At 35.9% G+C, this 12,266-nt stretch overlaps 1 protein-coding gene across 1 annotated transcript; it reads right to left on the bottom strand.

The window, feature by feature from the left end:
* Positions 1–6,713: 6,713 nt before the first annotated feature.
* On the bottom strand, positions 6,714–7,646 carry LOC124959240 (olfactory receptor 4C16-like). Its single transcript, XM_047517815.1, has one exon. It carries the CDS (start codon positions 7,644–7,646, stop codon positions 6,714–6,716), a length of 933 nt encoding a protein of 310 aa, XP_047373771.1.
* Positions 7,647–12,266: the final 4,620 nt, after the last annotated feature.

Genomic DNA, 12,266 nt, shown 5'->3' with positions numbered 1-12,266 from the left:
AGTCTTGGGGTTGGCGCCCTTGGCCTGATCTTGTTCTCTACACTGAATCAATGTCAGAAAAGAGGGCAGGTGCAGAGAGGTGGTGTGTGTCACCCACAGCAGCACGTCTTGAAGAGATAAGACCCTTGGTCATTCTCCTTCTGCTACTTTGCATTTCTGAGACAGTTCACAAGAGAAAGGAACCAGACGATCTCCAGGTCCTTCCTGGCTCTGACATTCTAGCAGTTATTCTGTCCTTCATAAACAAAGACTGATATTGATTGTTACTGATATTGATTCAAATTAGAAACAGTGAGTGGTTTGTCAGTTGAGTCCTGTCTTAGAAAATAGGTTTCTCAACTGAGACATCTGTCATAGATACAGAGAATTAAGAACTTCTTTTCTGAGGCTTCCACTGCAATTAAATGTGAAAAAAGAATTAATTGTTGTACATTTTAAGCTTTGAAAATAGTGCAACACAATGTAGTTTTTCTATTCGCATTGTGATTGATGGAAGTTATTGTAAGGGATTCTTAATAACCTGAAGGTGATATATTTTACTAATGAAAAGTTTCAAATTGAGGTAATGCCATTATGAAATTGATGAAATAGAAACTTCTATCACTCTTCCCTCCACAGAAATATCAATCTGAATAACTGTCAATGTACAAATATCCTTTCACAGGAGTTAAGAAACCAAGTGAGATTTTATGGCATCTGAGTGTAATACAGACATTAGAAAAGATCAATTGGAAAAGGCAGACACTTTCCTTCTCTGTATCACCCTTTTTCCCAACACCAGGCATGAAGAGCAATACTCTTCCAGTCAGGAAACAAGAGGGAAGTGAGCAGTGAACTTGACCATAGACCCCTAGGTGGGGGCTGCTCAGTAAAATCTAGTGCTGTGTAGTGTCTTGCAGCACCGGATTCTAGTTTCACTACCTATGGACTAGGCTCTAGCTCACCACAGCACCAGAGGCCCAGAATCTAGGCCTGACTGGGAGATACTGGGGCCTGCCTCACCACTAGTCCAACTCTCATAACCCAAGGCTCTCCACTGATCACATCAAAAGACTGACTTTAGCCCCAGGGACTTGAATGGTCCCAGGGCCTTAGTCACCTGACTGACTCCAACAAACTCAGTCTTCAAGCAGACCCTTCTGATACAAGGTCCCAGCTGGCACCCCTGGACTGAATTTCTGAGTCTGCCATATTGCCAGGCTAGATTCTGCAGCCACAGATCCAAGCCTGTCTCACAGAACCAGGATTCAGGCCCACTCCAGCACCAGGCTTGCCCCGTGACCCTGTCCATCAGGTCATCATCACTGAATCAGAGTCCAGGACAACTTACTTTACAGGTACAGACCTCAGAACGGCACCCATTCTCTGAACTTTCAAGCCCTTCTTCCTGACAAACAGTATTCCATCACCCCAGGTTCCAGCCTATTTCTGTTCCAGGATACCCCCTGGCCTCAGGCACCACACTGGTGCTGAGCATACAGCTCCATGTTTAATCAGTGTCAGGTCAGTCACCATGGCCTCACACTCAAGGCCAGTCCCATCACAAACAGCATATTAAGGGGCCATTCTTGTCCTGGTAATTCCCATTCCTGGACCAGCTCCTAGAATCTCAGGTTCATAGACCATTCTTTTGACCCAGGTTCCAGTTTGTCCCTGAAGAAACTAGCTTCCAGGTCAGCTAACATGCAGGCTAGCCTCAGTGGATTCAGGCTTTAGGCCAATCTTTAAAGGTTTAGGACCAGTCTGGCCCTAGTCTGCATGTAGCCAGTCTCTGTGACTACCTCAGCATGAGGTCAGTTTCAAGCTCTAGGATGGCCTGCATGGTCCAAAATTCTTCAGTATTTAGGGTCCATGCCTTCTCCAGAACATGTAGAGTCCATGTTTATTCCAATATACCCCAAAGTTAGGATATTTCCCATGAACTAAAATTCCAGAATCATTCCTGTAATTCCAGGCTCCAACCCAGTTACCACAGACCCACAGTCTCCTCTGGAAATTCAGTCTCCAGAACAGACCCTAAGCACTGAGGCTACATGTTCATCTCAGTGTTAGAAGAACAAGGCCTAATCCAGTAATGAGAAGCCCCAGTACATTAGACTGAACCCTGTGGACAAAGGCTGAAGTCCATTCACCCTGTAATAATCAGGAGACTCATCTCAGCTGGTCCAGGATTCAAGAAAAATTTCATGGACCTAGATAGCAGGTCTGCCAATTCCTGCTTACATTTCCCATCAGATCTTGCAGTCTGTGTGCTTTATTCATGAGCACATTCCTATGGACTGAATGTCATGAATTCACAACTCACATGTTGAAATTCTAACCCCATCAGGATGTCATTAGGAGATGGATGCTTAAGGAGGAATTCAATTGGGAAGGCAGAGTCCTCAAGCATGGGATTAGTGCCCTGACAACAAGAGAGGAGGGAGCCTGAATTCCCTCCCTCTGTGCCCTCTGCCATAAGAGGACTTGGCAGAGGATGGACATCTGGAAACCATCAAGAGGTTCTTTCCAGGAACCAAATTAACTGGCACCTTAATAATGAATTACCTAGTCTCTAGAACTGTGCAAAATGAATACTTGAGCCACCCAGTCTTCTGTTTTTGTTCTAAGAGATTTAAATGACTAGAAGTCCTTGGTACATTAAACTTATTATTATTATTTTTTTATTCCTGGTCTGAAAAAACTTACATATCTGCCAATCTGATTGTGGTATTTCCCAGGTAACAGCTGATGCTTCCCTACACTAGCATTGTTAATGCAAACCTTTCTACCCCTGAATTTTCTCTTTGGTAATCTGTGGCTCCATATCTTTCATTCTCTCCAATTATGAAATAGTAGTGTGACATGTAATGACATTTTTCCTATGGATCTAAGAAGAGTTGACTTTTGAGATCATTCATATATTTATATTTGTTAGGATAGAATGGGAACACCCAGCTGGTTGCAACCTGAGCTAGATACCCGAACATTGACTTCAACATGGCACCTGTCCTTACCGTTCTTTTAACTTTTTAGCATTTGAAATCATAATAAAATATTATTGTGACTGGTTAATAAATAACATAATAAATATAAATTAAGTACATTTTCTATAAAATATATTGTAGGCAGAATTATTAAGTTTCATATTGAATTAAGGTAAAACTACTTGATATGTAATATAATAATAGGTATAAATCCCCATTTTTACTTATGAGTTGTGCTTTTATCACATATATTTTTCTGCCATGTGTTATTTAAAATGTATAAAGCATTCTTTATTTTGAGCTTTAATTAGTCAATGGTATTTAAAGAATTTAGGAAGAAAAATAATATGTGATTGCATGTTCTAGTGCTCTCCATTTCTTCCTGGAATTCTGAATTCCCATCTGGTATGTTTTCTCTTCAGCATGATATATTCCTTTGGTCATGTATCTCTGCTTTTGATTAGTAGGTAAGGTCATTGTAGTAGTTAGTTTTGTAAGTTGTCTTCACTTAATATAGAATTCTGTATTGGCACTGTTTTTCCTTACTTTAAATGTGCTTTTCTTTTGCAATGCACCTCCATAGTTTCTGATAGAAGTTAGTCATCATTATTATTCTTGTTCATTTGTACATACTGATACAATATGATGTTTTTGTCTCTGCCTAATTTTAACTTTAGTACTTTTTACTTTTTTCAATGTGATGCACCTATTTATGGCTTACTTTTTTTTCCTTCTTGTGGACCACTGATATTTACAATCTAAATAGAAATATTTTAAATATTCCTTCAAATATATTTTCTGTGCTTTCTCTCTCTCTCTCTCTCTCTCTCTCTCTCTCTCTCTCTCTCTCTCTCTTTCATAGGACTCTACTTTTCATAAGGTGAGGTCATTTGATATAGACCTACTACATGTCACTCATCAAGCACAGTCCATTTCTTAAAAAACATTTTTTCTGTAATTTTAAAAATATTTTATCTCCATGTATGTTCTTTATGTTCTTTTGATTAGTCTTTAACTGATCCTTTATTCTGAATTTAACAGTCCTGATGGTTATACCATTCAATTATTACTTATTTCAGATTTTTCTTCTTTCTAATACACATATTTTAAGTATAAATTCCTTCTTGGTACTGTGGTTGTAGCTGAGTGATACAGAGTTTGCCAGGCATATGTGAAGCCCTGGATTCAACCCCTAGTGTATTAAAAAAAAAAAAAAAAAAAAAAAAAAAAACTCTTAATTCTAATTTTGCTCTGTCCATCAAGTTTTGATATAATGTATTTTCATTTTTATTCAATGCAAATTTTCATTTCCATTCAGTGTATTCTTTTTGAAGTTGAGTTTCTCTTTGATCTGAAGGGTATTTAGTAGTGTCTTTAATTCCAAGTCTTCGGAGGAGCCTTGCTATCCTTCTGTCATTGATTTCTAGTTTATTTACACTGTAATTGGACAGAATATTGTGTATGATTTTAAACTCCTTAAAATCCATCCACTAATGTTATGTCTCATCACATAATCTATCCTGATTTATATTTTGAAGACAGATGAAAATAATGTTACTTTGCTGTTATTAAATTGAAAGTTCTATAGGTGTCAAATTGTAAATTATTTTGCCTTCTATACACTTGGGGATTTTTGGACTTGTTTATCAATTGTAAAGAAAAAATTCTTTAAGCATCTTTTTTTCCACTTGCCTAGTCTTTGATTTTTATATTTTGCAGTGTCTGTCTAGATACATACACATCAGGGTTCTTATGTCACATTTTATTATTGAAGTTTTCAACTACTTACAAAATTATATTTATTTAAAATAAAATATCTGTAAAAAGTTATGTTTTTGAAGAGAAAAGTAAAATAGGCAAACATAGTAAAGGCCCTTTTTAAATATTTAAATTTGAGCATGCTAAAATAATCCTATAGAAGGTAGTTAAATTCTTTTAATGCAAATTATTCATGATTTGTACCAGCTTTCAAATTAATGCTTATGAATATTTAATACTTCTCAATATTTAAAAATGGCACACAGAAATTATAGTATTGTGCATTTAATAAAGTTATGTATGTCATCTGTGTTGTGCACTAGGGAAAACTTTGGGTGTTTTGAGTGCATCAATGTGTTAATAAAAGATGTACTTATACCAATTTAAAAAAAAATTCCTGTAATACATTTTATAAACAGATGATGGAAAGTTAGGCTTTCTGTTGTGAGCATAACTTTTAAAAATATATTTTTAGAGCAGTTTTAGGGTCACATAAAATTACACAGAATGTACAGAGAATCCTTGATACCTGCACTTGGCTCCTTACAGTTCTCTGCTGTGGTCTCTTGCATTGGTGTAGAACTTTTGTTAAAATTTTTGAACCATCATTAATTAATTTTTAATGAAATGCACACATTATGTTGCCATTTACTTTTTGTATTATAGAGTTTTATGACGCACCTCTTGTCATAGCACCTTAAAGAATAGTTTTGTTGTCTTGAAAATGTTATGCACTCCACTTATTCTTTACTCTTCTTTTCCTGAACCCCTGGAAACCACTTACTGTTTTTTATTGTCTTCAGTTCTGCCTTTTCCAGAAGGAAATTTTTTAATTCATACACTTATAGTAAATATTTATTACAAGGCTTAAAATTCTCCTTTTGGTATATCATACTTTGTTAAAATCCACTCATATTTTAAAATTCATTAACATCAACTGGTTATATATATGTTTTTACTTTGCAGTTCTGGGAATTGATTCATGGGTTACTCTACCATTGAGTTACATTCATAGTCCTTTTTTAAATTATGAGACAGTGTCTCACTATGTTGAGGAAGCAGTCCTTGAACTTGTGTTCTTCCTTTCTCAGTCTCCTGAGTCATTGGGATTGCAGGTGTGCACCACTACATTTGACCTAACTGTTTATGTTCTTAGTTTCTAGTTCATGTAAATATATCATTTTTTTATTTGAGTTATCTGTGCCACAATCATAATAACACTGTATTAGGAGAAATGGATTAATTTAACAAAACTTGATGTTAATCCCCCAAATTAGAAGGAATCAAATTAGGAACATAAAGTATATTTTAGAAAATGAATGTCTTTATTAGCAAAGAAAACAAATCAACTAAAGTGTCATTAAGATCTAAGGAATCCTTCAGAAGGGTTACATTTCTCCTCATATTCTGTCATTGTTCCAGAAAGTTCTATGTAAAAATGTGGTATGAACACACAGTATATACCTTCAAGTTTTGGTTTGGGGATTATTAGATTATCTATAATGTACATGATAACAAGAGACTTTTACAATTATTTGCATATGGTACATTCAACTGGTCAGGAAGAACAAATAAGTTGAGGTACATAATCATATACAACAGATTGAATTTTCTCATAAATAAGGTTATATGGAAGAGCGATAAGCTGCCAGTCTTAGATTTGAGCATGTGGAACAATTTTGAGAAGGAGAGAATACCAGGCAACAATGTCCAAAAAAAGGCAAGAAAAACAGTAAATTCTACAAGAGATATTAGGCAAATAAAAGAAATAGGGACACAGACATGAACAATTTTTAAGTCAGTGACCCCTACATACCTGTTTGCACCTTATCCTGTCTCCTTTTCTACATAGAATCAATTCAAAGTAGCCAGTGTCCATGTACACATCTTTTCCTAGGGACTATTCTGAAATACCTGCTATCAGAAGTTAAATTTTTCTATTTACTACTTCTAGTTTAATCCAAATTTAGAAGGATTCAAAACCTCCATTCAGCTCATGTCCTCTGAGACCAGTTTCTTGCTCCACAACTTCCTCATGGCATTTTTCACTTCTGCATTCCTCAGTGTGTAAATCAGAGGGTTGAGCAAAGGTGTTCCGATGGTATAAAACACAGCAATCATCTTATCCATGGGGAAGGTGGTTGCAGGTCTTGTGTATATAAATATGCAAGGAACAAAAAACAAGATGACCACGATGATGTGAGAGATGCAGGTGGAGAGGGCCTTTCTCCTCCCTTCCATGCTGTGGTTTCTCAGAGAATGCAAGATGATAACATAGGAGAACATCAGCACGACAAATCCCACTGTACAAATGGCCCCGCTGTTGAACACCAGGAGTAGGTTGGTCACATATGTGTCTGTACAGGCGAGCTTCAACAAGGGTTCCAAGTCACAGAAGTAGTGATCAATTTCATTGGGACCACAGAAAGGCAAACGCAAGGCAAGAAAAATCTGAACTAAAGAATGTGCACAGGACCCCACCCAGGCCACAGCCACCAACACACTACAGACCCGGTGGCTCATGATGGTCATGTAGTACAGGGGCTTGCAGATGGCCACATAGCGATCAACAGCCATGAGGATGAGAATGAAAACCTCCAGAGAGCCAAACAAGTGCAATGTAAAGACTTGGATTATGCACTCACTGAAGGAAATAGTGGTCTTCTTTGAAAGGGAATCCACAAGTGTTCTAGGAGCTATGGAAGTAGAGAAGCAGGTGTCAGATAAGGACAAGTAGAAAAGGAAGAAGTACATTGGACTCTGAAGTGCCTGACTGGTCTTGATGGTGATGATAATCAGCAAGTTACCCACCAGCATCCCCAAATAGAAAAGCAAAAATATGAAAAATACCATTTTCTTCCTCAGTGGATCCTGTGTCAACCCAATTAGGATGAACTCAGTCACATTATTGTTCAGCTGCATGATGTCATGAAAGAGGAGAATGACCTAGTGTGGGATGGCTTATCTGCAAAAGAGAGTGGATTTCCTTTATGGTGTGTTCTGTTAAGTTATGGAATATATTGAGCAAAATAGTTCATGGTGCTGTGTGTGATTATGGGATATTTAAAGAAAATACAACATTAATATGTACCTTCCAGATATGATCTCTTAATAAGTCATCTCAACATTGTTTCCTCAATTTCTAGTGACCACTTAGTAGGATATTATTTTAAATAAAGATATGAATATGATATATTCTTCAATTACAACTCTTTCTTAGCTTTGGCATAATTCTGATTGATTTTGCTCCTTAGATATTACCCCATGTTGTTACTTACTTCATTTTATTCCATATTAAAAAGTCTTGGCAGTATGTCTGCATGGTGCAACATTTAGCATTAGGACACATTTGATTGCCCATGGTATTTCATGAAAGAGCATAAAGTCACCTACCACCCTCAAACCCATCTAACTATTTCTATGTGTAATGGATATCATATTTATTAAACTTTGTTCCAGAAATGTGCATGGTTTTTAGCTACTTAATATTTCTACTTTTCTGCATTATTTCCCAGCATATATGCCAGCTTGAAAAGAGGAGTAAGAACCACATTATATTATCAATGATTTTGTAAAAACTTCAAGCTTCTATATGGCATTTAGTACTTGACATATAAAAGAAACTGAAATGAATGTTTTCTATGGTTTATTTTAGCTCCAAGATCCCAATTCTCTTTTTGTTCTTTCCATTTCTGAAAATAATCTTAGAGCCCTCAGAGTCCCAAAAGACATTTCTAATGTAAAGAGTGGGTTATTCTACTTGACAGTTAAATGTTTTCATGGTTCAGGTTTTTAAATTAATTTTATATGAATTGGTTTTGTGTGGTGGTTACTACTGATCACTTGGTTAGGACCAGATCATGATCTTTATGTTCCAAACCTCACATTCCTGGAGCATACCAGGAAGGCAGAAATCACAGGGGGTGTAGTTTAAAATGAGACACAGTAGTCAGTAACCGATTCCACTCAATCTCTTTCCATTCCTGTCATACTCAATGCTTATTAACCTTTCAAATGTCACTTTAAAATAAAGTTTTCACTAGTACATTATAGTCATGCATTATACTTGTGTGGAGTTCATTTTGACATTATCACACATGCATGGAATATAATTTTTTCCATTTCAGACCTTGGTACTTTTCCTTCCTTTCTCTCCTCCTTCCTCCTTCCCCATCTTCCACTCACTCTACTGGTCTTCCTTCTATTTATTTATTATTATTTTTAAAATTTTGGGCTTTGTAGATATATAGAAAAGTGAAATTTACTGCGATATATTCAAATATGTACATACACGTCTTTTAAAAAAGATTTCCCAATTTGAAAAAAAATATGTTTTCATAAAATTTCTAGTCAAGATGTTGTTTTAAGAAAAATTCTATAGACATAAACTGAAATGCTGTGTATTTAAATGAAATACAGAAGACACACTTAACTTATTGTTTCCCCATATTTCATTCATAACAGCAATAAATTATTTTGAAAAATGTGAGTGGATCAAAACACATACTATAATGGACTAAAATGCCACAAAATTTTACTTCCGCTTTTTTTTTTTTCTACCTTGGTAAATTTGAATTTCAATAGATTTGAATATACCTTTTCCCAAATATAAAGCACTTTTAGGAAAGTGTCTGAGGTAGTTAGTTTGAGAGGAAAAGAAAAACAAAATTCTTTGTACTACGTAACATTGGGCAAGGATGTTAACTACAAAGGACCTGAGTCCTGACACCATAATCATTGCAATAAGCTCATTTTCACCTTTATCTATTCATGAAAGCATTTATCACAAATATTGACACTTGAGTAGTAAGTAGGCACTGGAAGTAAGATGATGAAAAAGTGCCTAGGTCTCCATGATTTAGTCATCTCTATCAGTGTGTGAATGTGTGTGTGTGTGTGTGTGTGTGTGTGTGTGTGTGTCTGTGTTAATATATAAAACTATATATAAAACTATTATATATATGTATTTTTATATATATGTATATAACATCACTCCCATTAGCTTATCCGTTTTTGGGAGAAGCTTATTTCCTTCTTACATTTGTACATGTATTTTAAGATAAATTATGCATCATTAATACATATGATTTATTTAACTTTAAATGATTTTTGATCCTTTTCACATATGTAATTAATAGTATCAGAATAACCTTAAGTGTCCAGCAACATCTGTGCCCACAAAGCTCATTTCAATCCTTTCATTTTCCAGAAAACTCTAGTACATTCATCATGTATTTCTTTTTTTTTTTTATTTATTTATTTTTTTTAATTTTTTTTTTACGTTTACATAGGGTAATGATGTTTCTTTTTTTTCCCTTCCCCCCCACCCCTCCCACCCTTTTCCCTTTATACAGTCCTTCTTTCCTTCATTCTTACCGCTCTCCTTAGCCTAACTCTAAACCTAACCCTAAACCTAATGCTAACCCCTCCCACCCCCATTATATGTCCTCATCCGCTTATCAGCGAGATCATTCGTCCTTTAGTTTTTTGAGATTGGCTTATCTCACTTAGCATGATATTCTCCAATTTCGACCATTTGCCTACAAATGCCATAATTTTATCATTCTTCATTGCGGAGTAATATTCCATTGTATAAATATGCCACAGTTTCTTTATCCATTCATCAACTGAAGGGCATCTAGGTTGGTTCCACAATCTGGCTATGGTGAATTGAGCAGCAATGAACATTGATGTGGCTGTATCTCTGTAGTATGCTGATTTTAAGTCCTTTGGGTATAGACCAAGGAGTGGGATAGCTGGGTCAAATGGTGTTTCCATTCCAAGCTTTCTGAGGAATCTCCACACTGCTTTCCAGAGTGGCTGCACTAATTTGCAAACCCACCAGCAATGTATGAGTGTTCCTTTTTCACCACATCCTCACCAACACCTATTGTTGCTTGTGTTCTTGATAATCGCCATTCTAATTGGGGTGAGATGAAATCTTAGGGTAGTTTTGATTTGCATTTCTCTTATTACTAGGGATGTTGAACATTTTTTCATATATCTGTTGATTACTTGTACATCTTCTTCTGTGAAGTGTTTGTTCATTTCCTTAGCCCATTTGTTGATTGGATTATTTGTATTCTTCGTATAGAGTTTTTTGAGTTCTTTATAGATTCTGGAAATTAGCGCTCTATCTGAGGTATGTTTGGCAAAAATATTCTCCCACTCTGTAGGCTCTCTCTTCACATTTCTGATAGTTTCCTTTGCTGAGAGAAAGCTTTTTAGTTTGAATCTATCCCAGTTGTTGATTCTTGCTCTTATTTCTTGTGCTATGGGAGTCCTGTTAAGGAAGTCTGATCCTAAGCCAACAAGTTGAAGATTTGTACATACTTTTTCTTCTATAAGATGCAGGGTCTCTGGTCTGATTCCGAGGTCCTTGATCCATTTTGAGTTGAGTTTTGTGTAGGGTGAGAGATAGGGGTTTAATTTCATTCTGTTGCATATGGTTTTCCAGTTTTCCCAGCACCATTTGTTGAAGAGGCTATCTTTTCTCCATTGCATATTGTTGGAACCTTTGTCTAGTATGAGAAAATTGTATTTATTTGGGTTTGTGTCCATGTCCTCTATTCTGTACCATTGATCTACCTGTCTATTTTGGTACCAATACCATGCCGTTTTTGTTACTATTGCTTTGTAGTAGAGTTGAAGATCTGGTATTGCAATACCCCCTGCTTCGCTCTTGCTACTGAGGATTGCTTTAGCTATTCTAGGTTTTTTATTCTTCCAGATGAATTTCATAATTGCTTGCTCTATTTCTGCAAGGTACATCATTGGGATTTTAATTGGAATTGCATTGAATCTGTATAGCACTTTAGGTAGTATAGCCATTTTGACGATATTAATTCTGCCTATCCAGGAACATGGGAGATCTTTCCATCTTCTAAGGTTTTCTTGAATTTCTTTCTTTAGTGTTCTGTAGTTCTCATTGTAGAGGTCTTTCACCTCTTTTGTGAGATTGATTCCCAAGTATTTTATTTTTTTCGATGCTATTGTGAATGGGGTAGTTTTCCTAATTTCTCTTTCTGAAGATTCATCACTTATGTATAAAAATGCATTGGATTTATGAGCATTGATCTTGTAACCTGCTACTTTACTGAATTCACTTATGAGTTCTAAAAGTTTTCTGGTGGAATTTCCAGCTTCCTCTAAATATATAATCATGTCATCAGCGAACAGGGATAGTTTGAGTTCTTCTTTTCCTATTCGTATCCCTTTAATTTCTTTGGTTTGTCTGATTGCTCTGGCTAGAGTCTGAAGGACGATGTTGAATAGAAGTGGTGAAAGAGGGCATCCCTGCCTTGTTCCAGTTTTTAGGGGGAACGCTTTCAGTTTTTCACCATTTAGAATGATATTAGTCATGGGCTTAGCGTAGATTGCCTTTAAAATGTTTACGAATGTTCCCACTACCCCAATTTTTTCTAGTGTTTTGAGCATGAAGGGATGCTGTATTTTATCAAATGCTTTTTCTGCATCTATTGAAATAATCATGTGATTCTTAACTTTAAGTCTGTTGATATGGTGAATGACATTTATTGATTT

Source organism: Sciurus carolinensis, chromosome 11 (assembly GCF_902686445.1).
Source record: "Sciurus carolinensis chromosome 11, mSciCar1.2, whole genome shotgun sequence".
Taxonomy (NCBI): Eukaryota; Metazoa; Chordata; class Mammalia; order Rodentia; family Sciuridae; genus Sciurus; species Sciurus carolinensis.
The sequence above is the reverse complement of the archived record's forward strand: the minus strand, read 5'-3'. Positions and strand labels throughout refer to the sequence as shown.

Excerpts from the sequence above, each read along its gene's own strand:
- LOC124959240 (XM_047517815.1), bottom strand. The coding sequence starts at position 7,646 with ATGCAGCTGAACAATAATGTGACTGAGTTCATCCTAATTGGGTTGACA.